Source organism: Zosterops lateralis (assembly GCF_965231275.1).
Source record: "Zosterops lateralis genome assembly, chromosome: 13".
NCBI lineage: Eukaryota > Metazoa > Chordata > Aves > Passeriformes > Zosteropidae > Zosterops > Zosterops lateralis.
Genome location: NC_139773.1, coordinates 2334421 through 2352469, shown reverse-complemented (window position 1 = coordinate 2352469; position 18049 = coordinate 2334421). Strand labels below are relative to the sequence as shown.

Sequence of the window (18049 nt, the reverse complement as noted above, 5' to 3'; positions counted from 1 at the left end):
GCTGATACCTGTGAGGTTGTTATTGCCTTCATTCCCTGGCAGGGAACATTGTGGCACTCCCAGGGCTGTGGCTCAGAAGGGAGCCAGAGAATTCTGGTGTTTCTGTTTTCAGATCACATCTCTCACTTTCTCTTTCCAGCTGTCACCAAAGGCAGAATGTTTCCCCTGACGAGGCCTTCCCTGATTCCTGGCTTCTCCCTCATAAATACTGGATGAGCAAATGGCAAAGATACCATCACCAGCAGCTCAGCAGGGACAGGGCTGTGCATGTGTCACTGACACACTCCCTGGGAGCTGCCACCCACACCAGGCAGGGCCAGGGGTTGGACAGTTCATGAAAAGCAGGGCAATTACCCTGCTCTCTTCAATTTTATGGCACAGTCCTGTTGGGGAGCTTCTGGACAGGAATTACCCAGCTCTGGCAGCTGCTGCTCTGCAGGATTTCTGGCTTGGCAAGGGAAGGAGACACAAGAGAGAACAAGTACCAAAATCCCCCTGACCATGTGGGAGCAGAGGGTGAGAGGCACTGGCATAACAGAGAACAGGGGCCAGGCACTTCTTGGAGTGAAAAACTGGGGGAAGATCAGCAGTGTTAGAATCCTTCCCAGCTGAAGTAGTGCTTGGATGAAATTGATGAAAAAGTGATTGTATTGAAGTTCTAAATGCACTTCCGAGTCCTTTTCCAAAAGGGAAATTTTTTTCATGCATTGCAAAGAGATTTCAGAAACATTTTCCATTCTAATGTGACTCTGGGAATGTGGAAATTGCCTCACTCTTTCCTCTAGCCCTTGGAGTATTCCTGCTTAAGCAAAAGTGGGAGAGGGAGGAGTTACAGCACAAAATGAAGCTTAAAAATATGCCTCCTTATGAGAGAAGCAAGAATAAAATGTCATCTCTTAGCCCTGAAAAAGTTACCACATTGATTTCTGCTTCATAAAAATGAGGTTAAGTTGAATGCATTAAGCTGGCAAACTGGATAATTGCATGTCCTGAAACTGTCTTCCAAACAGCTCTTTTCACAGCAGGGCTCAGAAAATAACTTCATCAATGAGGCTGCTGCCCATTAAACCCTCACACACCTCTCTGGGTCGGGCTCTTGTCCTTCCTGAGACAGATTTCTCCTTCCTTCACCTCAGGCTGGTGGGGAAAGCAAGGCTGTTTTCTTCCATTGCCAGGTTTCTGGCCAGGAGAAAAGTGGGTCAGGAGCAAAGCTGTCCTCAGGGCTGGGGGTTTCCAGCTCTGACTCCCCAAACACACACAAATGGCAAATTGGAGTGGGAGCCAGAGCTGCTCAGAGGCAAAGCTTGGCCTCTGACCAAATCTGAGGGGGTTTGGTGCCCTGTGGAAGAGCATCCCTTCCCTTTCTGCAGGGCTGGCACTGCCCTGTGCCCCTTCCCCTGCCCACAGCACAGCAGGATGCTCTGAGGGGACAGGAAGGAACTGCCTTCAGTGTCTCCTGGCAGAAAGCAGCTCTCCACTGCCACGCTTCTCAAAATCCCCTTCTCCTCCACCAAAGCCAATTTGATTTTTGTCCACGGTGCTATCTGGGCCAAGCTCCTGCCTCATTCACACAACTTAGAGATTTGGCACGTTCCTCTCCAGCCCTGCCTTGCTGAACACAACAAGTGAGGCAGGGAAATGCTGTTCTCTCTGGCTGTCTCATTAAAGTTTCCCACTTGATATGAATGCAATCAATAGTGCCTTCCTGGAAAAGGCTTTGAAGAGGAGCCATTAATTTGCACCCACTTGCCAGGGCTAATGTGCCTCAGACAAACTGGCCTCCAAGTCTGGGCTGAGGCTGGCAGAACACGACTCTGTGGGACAAAACCAGACTTGGCACTGGATCAGGAGCCCAAGTGGTAACAGGAATGCCCCTGTGGAAGGCTCAAAAGCTGCCTCAGCTGTCCCCAGCAGCAGCATTGTCTGTGTATCACAGATGATGTGCTGGCAGCAGGCTGTGTGGGCTGGGGGGCACAGACACACCCTGGGGGGCTCAGCTCCAGCTCCAGGGAGGGTGCAGCCCTTCCAGAGGCATCACAGTGCCTTTTCTACAGAGCACAGCCCTGCTGAGGGGTCACAGCCCTGCTGAGGGGTCAGTCTGTGCCCCACACGTTCCAGGGAGCAGGCACTGCCCTTGCTGCCCCTGAGCTCACAGCATCTGGATGGAGTTTAGAAGTTCCCTTAAACTTTGCCATTGGAATACAGGATTGTCAAGACCCTGTTACAGCTGCTGCCCCTCTGCTCAGCCCTGGAGGGCTGTGTCCAGCTCTGGGCTCCTCAGGACAAGAGGAACATGAAGCTTTGGAGGCTTTGGACATGAGGAAGGGCCTAGAGCACCTCCCTGCTGAGGAGGGGCTGAGGGGACTGGGGCTGCTCAGCCTGGAGAGGAGCCCCATCTGAGAGGGGCCTTCAGCCCTGCATGTCCCTGAGTGTCCCTGGGTGTCCCTGGGTGTCCCTGTGTGTTCCTGTGTGCAGGGAGAATCAGAGCAGGCCCAGACTCTGCTCCAGGCTCAGCAATGGCACCAGAGGAACAGTCAGGGACTGAGCCCAGCAATTTCCCTGCACAGGAGGTAGAAATTGTGCCCTGGGCAGTGCCCAGCCCTGAGCAGAGCCCAGAGAGGCCGTGGGGTCTCCTCCCTGGGGTTATCCCAGAGCCCCCAGACACAATCCTGTGCCTGGGTGGTGCCTTCCAGGCTGACCCACCCTGTGACAACTCCTCAGCTGTCCCCTGTGTGCCAGCCCCAGGGCAGGTTGGGCTCCTGCAGGGCTGCAGCTGGAACAAAGCCCATCAGTAAAGCCCCATCAAACCTTGGGAAGTGACAGTGACAGTGGCAGGAGTGGTCTGGTGCCAGGGTGCAGCACATCCCCTCTGTTATTGTAAGACAGCAGTGATAATGAAGCCTCCAAACACAATGGCCCGAGGCAAATGCCAGGCAGCTGGCACTGTGGGCACAGAGCTGAGGCAGCTGCTGCTGGCAGAGCACAGGGGTGTGAGCAAACCTACAGAGGCAGGGCCCCAGCTCTCCCGGGGATTAGGGATCATCAGGACATTAGGGATCATCCACAAGCCCAGCCCAGCAGGAAAGCCCAGACATGGGGACCCTGTGACCCCAAGACACAGCCTGGGCACAGAGGCCCTGTCATCCCACCCATCACCCCAGGTCAGTGGGGATTCACTGCAGAAGGGAGGCTTTAACCCCACTGCTGCTGTCACACCTCTGTGGTGACAACACACCAGGGCAAAACTATCCCTGAGACAGTCAACAGCTTTCATTGCCCTCAGACTGGCTCTGGACTCCTGTCCTACAGACAGCTCTGTGCCCTAATCCCAAACCCCAAACCAGGTATTCCTATAGACAGCTCTGTGCCCTAATCCCAAACCCCAAACCAGATATTCCTACAGACAGCTCTGTGCCCTAATCCCAAACCCCAAACCAGGTATTCCTACAGACAGACACACTGTGCCCTAATCCCAAACCTCAAACCAGGTATTCCTACAGACAGCTCTGTGCCCTAATCCCAAACCCCAAACCAGGTATTCCCTGCTCACACCCTGCTGTTGCCACAAGACACTTTAAGCACTGCCAGAAAGTGACTGTAGAAAAATTAAAAGCTTTTTTCTTTTCATGGCATCCTCTGTGGGTGCACAGCTATTCAAATATTTGCCTGGCTCCTTATAATTCATTAGAAGCCATTTTTGATGATATTCTCTTTGAAACTGTATTCCCAGTGCCCAGGTGGGGAGTTAGATTTGCATTAGAGCAGTTGAACTTCCTGCCACAGACCAACTCCTCCAAAAAAACTTTTCTGGGTGCCTTTCTCCTGGCAGAGGACAGGGGATAGAAAATTCAATGTACAGGAATAAAGAACATCATCTCCTTGTGTTGTCTGCTCTCCCCCCAAAAGGATGTTGTGCTGCACAAGTGACAACAGTTCCATGTGAAAGGCTGTGGTAAAATCCTGAAAAACCTCTGATAATATTCCAACAAGAGGGTTTTGCCATTTGTTTCAGGGCAGCCAGGATTTTCTATGAGAAGAAAAGATGTCTCAAATTTGGGGTCACTTTGTGCAGTGAGAATGAAAATTCCTGTAGCTTGCATTGTGGTTTTAATAGGCACATTAGAGACCAGTGCTTAATAAAGCTTCAGACATGAGGTAATGCAAATTTGGGAGGAAGCCCAGCCCCCAATGCCCGTCCTGGACACATTGCTGGTGTTTGTTGAGTCTGATTTTACCCCAGGCTGGCCAGAGGTTTAATGAGTTTCTCTCCTGGGCCTGCCTTGCTGTTTAAGGGGACAGAATTGCAAATCCTATCGATAAAGGATCTGCCTGAGCCCTGGACCCTGCTGTGCTGCCTGGGAACAGTCACTGCCTGGCTCCTCCCCTTCCCTCCTGGGATCCACTTATGGATTTGGCCTAACATTCCATCCCCCGGGCCACTGGCCACTTTATTGTAATTGAATTTAATTGAGTTTAGGAAAGGCTACCGCTAGGTCAGAAGAAACCAAGGGAATTAGCAAATCAAAAGGAGAATCAGTTGGGAGCCATATTCTCACAGCCACTGGAAGCTCTGTCCTGGTCCTTCCACACAGACCCTCCAGCTTGGGTCCATTTTATGAACAGCTGAATCTTCTGAAAAGTGACATCATCTCTTAGAGGGTCTGGTCTGTGCCCAGCTTTTACTGGGAAGTTGTTACTGGCACCTGAGAGAATCCATTCCCTCCCTCTTAAAGCTTCTCTGTAATATGGAAACTCGAGGGAAGTTTGCAAGGTTTCAATAACATAATAGCCTGAAAATCACCAAATTGTCCTTTGCTTCAGATTTCAGCTGCAAAAACCAAAAGATGTATTTTTCTTCCTGAAAAATATCTGAAAAAAAATCCTCACTTATGATGATATTATCATTGTGATATATATCAAACCCAGATAGCTCCTTTCCTTCCCATCATAATCCCTCCCACAGAGTCTGCAATCAAAACATTTTGGTTATCTTGGCCTATGTGCTATTTGGAAACCAATTTCTGGGAGCAGGATTGTGCTGTTGTCCCAATGAATGTTCACAAGTCAAAATAGTTTGATGTTAAATACAGATTACTGCACCCCAGCACCAACCATGGGGTAGATGTTGCGCATACAACAGGGAAAGCTCAGAAAATTGAGAGGTTTTTGACTCCCAATCTGACCTGGATGGTTCATCCTGTTGGAATTCATGGGTTCATGGTGTTTCTTTCTGCTGGGAGACCTTGGGATGAGATATGTAGGATGTTCATGTTTGGATCTCCTTTCCCAGGACAGCTCAGCAGCAGGGAGGCCCAACTCCCTAACCCTGGGACAGTGGGACAATGGGACAACTGACCCTGGGACAATGTGCTGCAGGCCCAGGAACCACTGACCAAGCAGCTGGAGCAGCTCAAAGGCTGAGATAAGGAGTTTCTCTGAGAGAGGACAAGGCCTGGCTGGAGTAGCCCTGTTTGCTCTGTCTCTCCTGGCCTGGGGAGCTCCCAGACAGACACTGGGGCTGGTGATAGGGATGTGAGGCAAGCCAGGACCCAGCCAGGTGAGTGCAGCTGCCTACATTGCAATCAAGCTCCCAACTGCAGGGGAGACACGGCAGACACTTCAAAAAGACTCTATTTATATTCTGCCCTTCTGGTAAATTCATTGGTGGGACCACTCATGCAAAATGCATCATGCAAATGAAACCGCTACATTTGGAATTAAGCTTATTTTCATACTCCAGTGAACACGAGTGCATTAGATTGTTATTCTTGCCTTTTGCCTTCTTTTTCTCTTCAGGTTGTTTGCCCAGCTGTATCCCCAGAGCACCTCTCTGGGATGTGGGGAGGATGGCAGAGGCAGCTCACAGCCAGGCCAGTGCAGGCACTTGCAGCCCCAGCTCGGGAGCCCACAGACTCCTGAGCAGCTGATGTGGAACTGATGAGTGCCTGGCTGCTTTACAGCACTGCAGCCCTCGAGAAGGCTGCTCCTGCTCACTGCAGCCTCAGTGATAAATTCATGCAGAGCATGGACAATTGCAGGGGAACGAAGGGAGAGGCTTCTGGCAGCTGGGGAAGTGCCTCCTTATCCCTGCTGAGGAGGGCACTGCCCCAGCTCTGTGCAGTGAGGGGACGCTCTGCACACACACAGTGGCACAGTGATCCCTCTCTGTCCATGCAGCTCGGTTAACTCTGCCCTGCACACACTCCCCTGGTGCACACACTACTCTCCAGAGGCCTAGTGTGTCCTGCTCACACCTCCTTTCCAGCTCATCTGGCCATAAGCAAACAGCTAAAGAGACACTGCCAGCTGATGAGGCATGGAGTGGGACAGGGGAGGAACCACAGAGATCAGACCAGCACCCCCTCCCCTTCTTTTGCTGTGCACAGCAACCTTTTGCACACCCAGAGTAAGTCTGGTGCAGCCCTGCTCTGCCCTGGCACACCCAGATCAGCACTGATGGGTGCAGGAAGGAAAGATGAATGTGGCCTTTCAGACAGGGATCATCTGTAGGCACTTCAGAGGAAGAGAGAGCTGCCAGTGTGGCTGCAGGGAGCACAACTCCCACGCAAGGATAAAGCAGCACTCCCCTTCCCTGTGTCCACGCTGCTTTGTGGCAGGCACTGCAGCAGTGACAGGGGATCAGCCCTTCCCTCTGCTCCCTCCCTGGTGTGGAAGGAGGAGAAGCTCCCGGTGTCAAACTCTCTCCAGGAACTGCAGCTTGGGCCGAGCCCTGTCTGACACAGGCAGTGGTGTTTGGTGTCTGGGCTCTGCAGTGCACAGCAGAGTCTGCATTGCAGTCCCAAACTGCAACCAGCCCCTGCCCTGCTCTGCCCTGGCTGCACTGCCTCACTCTGGGGAGCCTGTGCCCCAGCTGTGCTGTCCCAGGGCCCAGGACATCCCAGGAATGGCATTTGAGACAAGCAAGGAATGGCTGCTTGGTCAAACTAGGATAAGGGAGAGAGGGAAAAACACTGATCTGCTTTCGTCTCATCGTTTTTAAAACAAATTCAGTACAATCAACAGCAAATATCCTTCAGTCCTCTTCAAGCACCTCCTGGAAGGGAAGTCGAGGAGCAGGGGAAACAAGCAGGGAGCTGGGCTCTGCTGTGGGTGCCTGTGAATGTGGGTGAAGAGCCTGAGCCACCATCTCACCTTTGCTGAGGTGCTCAGATTAGAGGAGAGGGAAGCAAAGCAACCACGGGACAGGCCAACACACCTGGAGAGATTTCAGTGCCCTGCTCAGTCCCTGACTCACTGAGTCACCCCAGAAGGACACTTCTGCTTTATTCATCTCCACCTCTCTGTGCACTCCTGCCTGCACCATGAAGCATGAACACAGCAGTGAATTCTGAGAGCTGTGGCTGCCTCTTCCCAGCACCTGGCCAGCGCCTTGCCCAATGCCCTCAACGAGGCTCTGCTGTGCTCTAAGTGAAGCCCTCACAAATGATAACAGCGCAAGGATGAAGCCTGAGATTCGTGAAGCATGTCCCAGTGCTCTCGCTGTGAGTGTGGGCTGCTTGGAGGAGGGAAGGGCTCAGCTCTATCATGAATTAGTGTTGTGACAGCTCGCTGCAATCAAGCCATGACTTGCATGGCTGCTTCCCCTTCACATTCCCAGGAGCACGCTCTGCATTAGATCATGCTCTGCAGCAGGCTCTGCTCCAAAGCACAGCACAGAGTATGGGGACGAAGATGAAATTGCCCTGACCAGCTTTCCTTGTCCTGAAAATATGCCCCTGACATGTGGAGAGAGATGCAGGGAGCTTTCTTTCTGCTTTGGAGAGCATGGAGACAGGAGAAAAATAACTGATTTTTGAGCTACTTGCAAGGTTGTGGCTTCACCCACATTATTCTTGACAGCTCACCCTGCATCCTGGAATTCCCCCTGGGAGCAGCACAGGGTCCTGGGCTTGTGGGGATCTTGCTTTTCACCAGACCTTTGTCTGCAGATTGCTCCTCCTTCCTTTTTCCCTTAGCACAGTGTCAGAGAATATAGAAAGCAAGAGGGTTCTAACACATGCCCATGCTTATCTCTTTATTCAAGAGATAAGCACAGAGAAGCAGCAGATGGCAAACAGATGCCACAGGTTTTGCAAATCAGCTGTCTCCAGCCCTTTCCTCGGAGCTGTTCCTGGACCTTTGGGGGCTCTGAGAGGGCAAGCCCTCTCTGTCTTCCTGATTGCTCTGTTCACCAGCTACACAATTCCTGCAAGGGGCTCATCTGTGCCCTCCCTCCTGCCTGCCCACGCAGCATCTCCACAGCTCACATGGATGCTGATCCCGGAACCCACAGCACTGCCCCAACAACCTGCAGAATTCCCTTGGGAACCCGCTCCAACAAAGCCTTAGGGGAGGAAGGGGAAGGGGCACTGAAGGAAAGCCCTGTGGGGGAGCAGAGCAGGGCAGAGGCCGGGCTGTCTCACCTCCTCCCACTGGTGGATGTAGCGGATGAGGCGGGAGAGGCGCAGGAGGCGCAGCAGGCTCAGGATCTTGGTGAAGCGCACGATGCGCAGGGCCCGCGCCGTCTTGTACACCTCGGAGTCGATGCGAGTCTCCACGATCAGAAAGATGTAGTCCACAGGGATGGAGGAGATAAAATCCACCACAAACCAGCTCTTCAGGTACTTCATCTTGATCCTCTGCGGGTCCAGGATGATCTCGGTGTTGTCCTCCACCACGATGCCTGTCCGGAAGTTGAGGACAAGGTCGATGAGGAAGAAGGTGTCCGAAACCACATTGAAGACAATCCAAGGGGTGGTGTTCTCATCCTTGAAGAAAGTGATGCCCACAGGGATGATGATCAGGTTCCCTACCATCAGCAGCAGCATGGTCAGATCCCAGTAAAACCTGGACAGCAAGACAGAGACATGTGAGATCAGGCCCAGAGCAGGAGGTCGGGAAGCCCGGGTCAGCTGCACTGATGAACTCATCCATCTCTGCTGTCAGTCATCCCCCAGGCCCTGGGCTCTGCCTGAGCACACACACTGCACAAACTGCTAATTGACTAATTAATATCAGAGGAACACTCCTGCTCTGCCTTCAAGGGCTCACAAAGGAGCTGAGCAGGGCTGGGCATGCCTGCTCGAGCACTTTCCTGGGACCTGGGAGCTGCCTGGGGAGAGACTGACAAACCTGTGGTTACTGCAGGGACTGCTGGAGAATGAGAGGGTTTGGGAGGCCTCAGAGTGTGTGTCAATAAAGCCATTTGGGGTTAAACCATCAGGCTTTGCTCCTGCTGTCTGATCCTTCTTTAGAAGCAGCCAGCACTGACAGCTTTGGGATCAGGATGGAAATGAAGCCTGTGCTCTCATCTCCAGCCTTCAGTTGAGATTCCTGCCGAGCCTGGACTCCAGGAGTTTAGCCCATACTCTACAGGCTCCTGTGTTGTACAGAAACAATCAATAAAACCTTGGAGACACGTGCCTGGAAACACCTATTCCATTTCTAAGGACAGTAACACCAACACTTAACTCCTGTTCCATGAAGCACAGTCTCCAGGAAACGTATCTTCACTCCAGTAGCAGCTCAGTGTTATCCAGTGGACCTAACTGTAACCCTCAGTTTTGTTTTGAAGGCACACACAGTCTGAGTAGAACCCCTAATTTATTTGTGTGGGATTTTTAAAAGATTTTCCACAGATGCACAACCAGACAATGTGTCACAACTCCCCCAGAGTGAAGACTAAAACCCTTCCCAGTGTCAGAGCTGGCTGAGGAGCCTCATTGCCCAGCAGAGTGGTGCTCCAATCCCCTTCAAATGTGTCTCATGTAGATGCTGATGCACTGTGGGCTCACACTGCCAAGATTCCACCAGCCCCACATGGTGCACCATGGGTCAGCTACTCTAATATTGTTAGTTATTAATAAAATAATCACCACTTTGTCACAGGAGAGGAGCAATCACCTCAACAGCAGTGAGAGCATCAGTGTGACCCTGGATTGACACTGATTTATCAGAGGGAAGTGTTGGGCTGCTGAAGGACGTGCACATGCTGCTCCTCTGTCTAACCCTTTACAGCCAAAATCCCTGAAATGCTTCAGGAGAGCTGGATTTGCTTTAGAGGTCCTCAAGCTCTACCTTGCTTAGTGGCTCTTTGGCTGGAACCTGGACCAGGCTGAGCTGCTGCAGATCAGGACTTCCAAAGCAAGCCAACTACATGATTTGTTAAACCCTCAGCAGGGAAACCAAAAGGGCAGAATGTGTCTTAAAAGCTTTCTCTGTCTAGAGCCTCTCTCTCTTGGTAAGAACACTTTAAAGCACCTAAAAGCATCTTTAAGATTCCAGCCCTTGCCCATGTACAGACAGGGTCAGGAGCCAGCAGCACCCCACAATCACTCAGCAGAGGCTGAGGGGAACTGATTTTAGAATAAGCAAAGTTTCTCACTAACAAGCTTTCTAAAAACAACCTCAACTCTCTCTTCCTTGCTCTCAAGGTGCCGTGAGGGAAAGTGCCAGGAACCCTCCCCTCAGCCTGCAGGTACAGGGGTCCTGGCAGCACTCAGCAGTGGGATTTGTCCATCTGCCTCCAAGAGCAAGGCTATGGCACCCAGCAATATGCATTAATACAAATCCGTGTTGTGAGCTTCCTTAATAAGGGCCTGAGATGATGCTGCAGCTTTCCCAGGCAATTAATCTGGATAATCGCACAATAGCAGGAAGTCTGGAAGCAGTGTGTGCATTATTACCGAAAATAAATAACCTCCCAGCCATCTTTCATTTGCCTTAGGGAATACACAAGGAGATAGGCACAAAGAAAATGAGTTTTCTTAAGTTTCAAATTAATGGCATGAGCCTGGCACGGCCAGGTTTGCAGTGCTGGGAAGGGAAGTGCCTTTCTTTGGAGATCTTTGCATTTTTGTGCTTGTTTTTTAGGCTGGGTGGTGATTTCTACACTGGCTGTAACTGGGGACACTGCCAGCAGTGGCAGGATGGCTCCCAGTTTGAGGAAGATATTTTGCACACACATAAGGCCAGTGAAATGCGTATTCCTGACTGCAGCACCCCCTGCTAGCCCAGCATGTCCCTGTCTAGTGTGGTCAGCTGTCCTGCATCCTGACTTCCAGCAATTCCTGAGCTCCTCCAGCTCTTCCCTCCCAGCTGAGCTGCCCCTGGAGAAGCAGGGTGTGCAGGGTGGGCAGCAGAGTCAAGTGCTGAACCCCTTACAGCACAGCTCTCCTCAGGCCTGCACTGCTGACTCCAGATCATTGTCATGGCCCCTCAGTTCTGACCTTTAAAGCCAGCACTTTAAACCACAGAAGGGAAACTTCTGTATCCAGGGATCCCTCTAATGAAGGTGTCAGGGAGGAGACAACCTTGGGGCTCCATGAAGGAAGCAGAAAAAGCTGTAACACACCAAGAATTTGGCCAGCACACCAACTCCAGCACCTGCCTTTCCAGTGTGAACTGCCTGGGAGTTAAAATTCCCTTGTTAAGATTTGCAGAGCTCCTGCACATTTTCATTTCACCCACATAGGAAGCAGGATCTGCTCAGGCTGCCATCAGTGCATTTAGACTTAATTAGACTCTCTGGGCCCGCAACACCTCAGAGGTCTGATACCATCCAAGTGTCATTTTGCATTTGCTCCGAGAAACATCTTTTCCCTCCCTGTAAATTACTGGCCACAATGACTAACGGTGCATGTGATGTATGTAAGGGCAAGCACCAGCTATTAATAAACCATGTTTTCTGGATTTCTGTTGTTCCTTTCACCCAGGGATTCCACGGAGCTGACAGTGATGAAATTGGCTCCGCTGCACCCAGGAGAGGCAGAGTTATTATCCCTGCCTTGCACACAGAGGAGCCACATGGCAGAGTGAAGAGTGTGGGGTTTGTCCATGGAAGGCTGAGGCTAAGCAAGGACCTGAACCTGAGGTTTGAGTCTAACCAGATCTGAAGCCATTCGTATGGCTTGCAACAGAGATGCATCTCTGGGACGTCTCCCTCTGATACCCTGCCTTCTTCTCACTTCTCTTCCTGTTTCCAAAAGCCTACATAAAAAATTAATAAATATGAATGTATTGTTTTATTACAGTTGACTCAGTGCAACTGAACAGCTCAGAGCACAGGGAACAGGCAGCACTATATAAACCAGATGTCTTGTTCAAACACCCTTGGTTTTTATACCCCAGCCTACTCTCTACACAGTCCATGGATCTGAAAATCACATTTTAACATGCACTACTGCCTCGGATCTCTTAATTCCTGATATATTATTTAAACAGAACGTATCTGAGAATTATTGTGGCACAGACACTCCAGGAATATGTTCTCCTTAAGCACTGCTGTGTCACTCAGCTGATGTGACAGCCTGTACACACTGCAGGTATTGGTTTGTGGGCTTGGAATGCTGGACCATCTTTCTGCTCTGCCTAGAGCACACTGTGACAGCAGGCTGGGAATATTGCTTTTGGAAGGAATTTTTTACAGTTAAATGAAATTTCCTTTTTCAAGACCATTCCATGGTGCAGTGTGGGCAATTCTAGAGCATGAGCTCAGGAAGTGAGGAATTGGAGAGAAAGCAGTGAGTCCCAGAGGTGACAGACTCAGCAGCATCACTGGGCCACAACAGCACTGAAACCCTGTGCATTTGTGGCTTCTGAACTTCTGTTCTGGCTTCATAATGCTTGCACAGTCCAGAGAAAATGGACTTGAGCAGCTTCACCTCTAAATTAACAAAACTTTTTGGGTTTTTCAGCTCCTGCAGAAGGGCAGCCAGCTGTGAGCTGAAGCAAGGCGCTGCCTCCAAGTGAAGCACAAATAACAACACACCTGCCTGGCAGTGTCAGGGCCCAGGAGAGTCTCCCCAGCAGTGGAACTGAGCTCTCAGCCCGTGGCCAGCCCTACTGACCTCCCAAGAACAGCTCTTTAATGAGCACAGTTCGCTCAAACCATGCCCAAAGCCAAAGGCAGCCGCTGTCCCAAGGCTCGGTGCTGACTCCAGAAGCAGAGTGCCACCTACTGAGTCCCACACGGAATCTCCATCCCTGCCTGCTGGGGAGGAACTGCTCCTTAATTCCCTCTGAGCTGAAGGAAACCTGTGCCTGTATCCAGGGTGGCAGCTGCCTTTCCTCTCTCTGGTCTGCACTGGAGCAGGTGGCCTGGCAGGAAAGACGTTGTGCTGCAATTCCCAGGAGCACCGTGGGGCTGGAAATAGAACTCACCTTTTGGAAAGAGCATTAGCTCAAGAGGAGCTCAGGGTGGCTGGAGCCCCAGTGGGAGCAAAGTTTACTCCAGAAACAGCCATTCACAGAGACAGCTGAACACAGAGAGAGCAAGAAGGAAAGCAGGAGGAGATCCTTCCCTGCCTCTGGAAGCATTACTTCTCCCAGATAGGAGCAGGCTGTTTCTACCAGAGAATTACAGACTTTGCTCTGCCCCAGAGATAAAAGGAGGAACACAGTGATTCACTGCTCCTAAACACACTAAATGACATTTCACCAATCCAGCAATTCCCTTGTGGGAAGAATTAATTTATTTACAGGTTACTCAAAGACCTGTGCACTTGGAAGCCTCTTTGCCATGAATACTCACCAGAAAAAGAGTCAAGTGAGTTACAAAAATATTCTGAGTGCTGTTTAATGGGAAAGGACCCGGCTAAAGGGAAAGACAAACAGTTTTAATTCCTTCTGACCGATCTATGCAAATACTCTGCCATCCTGACTAAAGCCCCTGGGAGCACTGCTAATTAGCCATGCGTTCTGACAGCACAGGAGAGCCTGCTGGGTGCCAGCCTCCTCCAGAATTCCCTGGATGCCTGCTTCTCCTGGATGCCTGCATGTCCTGGCTTCCCCTGCTCCTGGAGCCAGGGACACCAAATCCAGCGGCACTGCCAGGCGTGGAAAACCAACAGTGGGGACCCGGGTGGCCGGGAAAGGGCTGCACCCACAGCTCCACCCCCAGGGATGCTCCAGCACCTCCTCGGGTGACAGCAGGGAACACTCCGTGGTCACCGAGGAGCTCCAGGGTGAGTGAGAAGGGACAGGATTCCCCCTGGGATTCAGTGCCCTGCCAGGAGCACAGGGCTGTGAGAGTGATGGGTGGAATGCTGACACAAGCAGTGAGTGATGGGGAGAGCTCCCAGCACACAGGAGGTGTGGGCCCGGCAGCACTTTGCATCTGGATTCCTTAAAGCTCCTGTGCTGTCCCTGACAGAGCTGCCATCCAATTCAGCTGGCAGTTTTACCCGAGGCAAGATATTCTCCAAGGTTTGCACTTCGCCTTTGACTTAGATTATCTTCAATCTACATAATTGCTCACCTAATCTCCTCTGAGCAGTGCCCAATTCCAAACCATGTTTCAAGTTTAGAACATATGCTCATATTATTACCTTAAAATATAATTACATGGATTTTGGTAAGTGGAAAATTAAGGAAGCTATTGCTTATGTAATACTTGGAGATGGCATTTGCAGTCCAAGCAAGGAAGTATTTTCATTGCTTCTCTATCATTAATTTTAAAATCTAACACTACATTATTAAACAATAATCAACACCCTACATTTTTCAAACTAATGTCCAAACATTAATTAATCTCAGCAGATATAATTAGGAAGGTATTATCATCCTATATTACAGATAGACTACGAGATACTAAAGATTAAAGAAATGTATTCAGAGGTACAAGTACCACCCAGTAAATGTGGTTGTCTAGACTCAGGAGAGGCTTCCAGCCATGTTATAATCTCTAATTTGATCAGTAGCAGCAGAGGGGAAATTTCTTCTCTTTTCTACTTTAAAAATATAAATATACACATTACTTAGAGGTATTTTTATTCCAGCAGTAATAGCTGACAATCTGCAAACACCACGTTTGAGGCACTGATGGATTTAAGCAATTATAAGCAGGTACATTGTGACTGCTGCCCTTTCTTTAACTCACAAAACACAGGGCACTCTACAAATCTGAGAGGCTGTCTCTCTGCTCTGCACCCCCTGCTGCCCCAGGCTTCCTGCAGAGATGGACACCTGGGTGACATCAGGGGACCTGGGCAGGCTGCAGAGGTGGCTCCGTGTGAGCCTCAGGAAACCTCATCAGCCAAGGCTGGAGCTGCACCTGGGTCAGGATAAGCCTCAGGATCAATCCAGGCTGGGGATGGAGGGATCCAGAGCAGCCCTAGGAGAAGGAACGGGGGGTGCTGGGGGTGGGAGCTGGAAATGGCCCAGTCCTGAATCCCCCCCTGCCCTGGGCTGAACCCCAGTGTGGGCAGCAGGGGAGGGGAGGATTCTGCCCCTCTGTCCCCTCAGGTGAGTCCCCACCTCCAGAGCTGCCCCAGCACAGGGAGGACCTGGAGCTGCTGGAGAGCCCAGAGGAGGCCATGGGGATGCTCCCAGACTGGACCCCCTCTGCTCTGGAGCCAGGCTGGGAGAGCTGGGGGTGCTCACCTGGAGAGGAGAAGGATCCAGGGAGAGCTCAGAGCCTCTGCCAGGGCCTGAAAGGGCTCCAGGAGAGCTGGAGAGGGACTGGGGACAAGGGATGGAGGGATAGGACAGGGAATGGCTTCACACTGCCATTGTGGCATTGCCAAGAGGGCAGGGTTAGATGGGATATTGGGAAGGAATTGTTCCCTGGGAGGGTGGGGAGGCCCTGGCACAGGGTGCCCAGAGCAGCTGTGGCTGCCCCTGGATTCCTGGCAGTGTCCCAGGCCAGGCTGGACACTGGGGCTTGGAGCAGCCTGGGACAGTGGAAGGTGTCCCTGCCCATGGCAGGGGTGGGACAGGATGACCTTTAAGCTCCTTTCTAACCCAAGCTGTTCTATGGATCCATGTGACAGTGAATTCTGCTGGAGAATTCTGAAGAACCGAGGACCAGGAAAGCAGAGCTGATGTCAGAGGCAATCCACCAAGCAGTGGGTTTGCCTGAACGAGGGAACAGCTCAGTCAGTGCTCAGGGCTCAGTGCCTTTTTCATCAAGTATTCCCTCAGGAGAGATGGCAACACCTTCCCCTTGTGTGGGCTCTGCAGGGAGAGAGAATAACCCACATGTGGGATACTCAGCACTGCCCAGGGAGCTGCCAGAGGAGCCCCCAGAAGCTGCTGGTGACTGTCGTTCACAGAAACTCCAGTCACCGAGACACAGACACTTCCCTGGCCTCCATCTCACTTTGAAAGAGGCTTTATGAATCAGCCAAGACGGACAGTCCTGACCTTCTGCGACTTTGCTGGAACATCTTCCCTGTGTTTGCTGCTTTCCTGCCTCAGGAAACCCAGCACTTGGCATTATCTTTGTGCTCAAGTGCACTAGTCATGAACCACACCCACATCAAGTGCCGTTCAAGCATGTGAAAAAACCGGTGGAGGGGATGCTGCCAGCCCTGCTCAGAAGTGTGTCCACTCCCAGTCAGGTGGGAAGTGAGGACGGGACTGAAGTGCCAGGACAGGACAGGACAGCAGCTGTGAGATGGATCCTCCAAGGGTGAGTGAACTCACATCCTAAGCTCAGTTTCAAGGACTGAGCAAACCATGTTTGCAGAAAGGCTCCTGGAGGCTGGAGTGCTGCTGCCTGCCTTGCATCTGTCCCGGGATAACAAGGGTCCATCCAATCTGCGAGGTCCTAACCCCAACTTAACCCTGCAAGGGGCTCCACAGGACCTGGATAAACATTTCCCAGGGTTTTATGTTCAATTTGATGAACCCCTGCTCCTAGTCCTGCCTCTGCAGACAAACTGGACCACCCAGAACTTGGTTCTGGACCACCCAGACCCAAGAAGCTCCTGCACTTCCATTCCCAACCAGGCTGAACCATACCCATAGCACAAGGCTCAGGGAAGTCCCAGTGGATTTGGCCCCCTGGAGTCAATGCCCACTGTCCTCAGCTCCTTCCTGCCTGCAGATCCCAGCCTAACAAATTAAAGCCTATCTTAAATCTATACTTAGAACCCAATCTTCCCAGAAAGGTAAAAATAAACAAGATTTCATTTCTCTCACAGAACCAGAGATAGCCACAAGAGACTCGGTTTGTTCCGGCTCTAAATTTGGAGCATGGAGGCCAATAGAGCACACATCCCATTTCCGACTAAAGCAGCATTATTAATATTTTCTCACTTGCTTGGACACAGCTATTAATATCTCATGGAGAATTCCCCTGCAAGGAGCTGCAGAAGCAGTGAAATTTTTATGGTACTACTCCTAGGAAAGCTTATCCCCTCTCTGTCCCAAGGCCCAAAGGAGCAGCATTTACACACTGAACCCGATTTATTGTTGCTCTCACAGCACCACCGAGGTGAGCATGGATATAAATTGTCCTGCAGTGGGAATTCACTGCAGCAGGGGCTGGAGACACCATGTGAGGATGGAATGGTGCAGATTCACTGGGAGGTTTACAGGATTCCTGGGGAAAGGAAGCAGGGCAGTTCAGCCACTGTCAGCCCCATGTCTGAAGGACTCCTGTCCCCACGGACAGTCAGACCATTTGGGGGTCTGCTAAGGGAAGGTTCCCTCCTCACCCATGCCCCTGCACAAGGCAGGTTTCACTCCATGGCTGGCTCACCAAACCCCACCAGAAGGAACCTCCCACCCCACACCTTCCATGGGCAGAGAATTCAGCACCACAGTTCTGTTTGTAGCATTGAGCCAAAGCTGCAGGGATAGCACAAAGCTGAGTTAACCTCTCTTCATGCCCCACCCTACTGCACTCATAAACATTTGTGGATTCCCCTCTCCCTGCCCACCTGCAGCTGAATCCCAGGGGTCTCCAAGGTGTTGGATGTGTATTGATTGCAGAGTTCCCAGAATACATTATGTATGAGCTGCCATGCTCAGGGCCTGGCAATTCAGCGTTGTTTGATCTCCTGAAATCTCCTGCTTGTATGAATATGGAAAAGTTCCTCTTTGTTTGCTGCCCATTGATCCAGACATTGACCCTTCTCCTGTGTGCATTTATCTCTGATGATTTAATAATGAAAAAGACCAATAAAGTGAGGAAGGGAAGGAAGCCCCTTCAGGGGGACCTATTGCCATGGAAACGTGCCATATGTTGCTGTTGTACAGAAGGGATGGATCAATAGGGGCTGCAGCCTCTAAGCCATCAGGAACATGTTGTGGAATGTGAAGG

At 51.2% G+C, this 18049-nt stretch overlaps 1 protein-coding gene across 1 annotated transcript in view; it reads right to left on the bottom strand.

Moving 5' to 3' along the window:
* Window positions 1-18049, bottom strand: part of HCN4 (hyperpolarization activated cyclic nucleotide gated potassium channel 4) — a 91805-nt gene that overhangs the window by 54264 nt on the left and 19492 nt on the right. The window contains exon 2 of the mRNA XM_083870561.1: window positions 8424-8847. Coding sequence (XP_083726687.1) covers window positions 8424-8847 — 424 coding nt within the window. The remainder of the gene's footprint in view (window positions 1-8423; window positions 8848-18049) is intronic.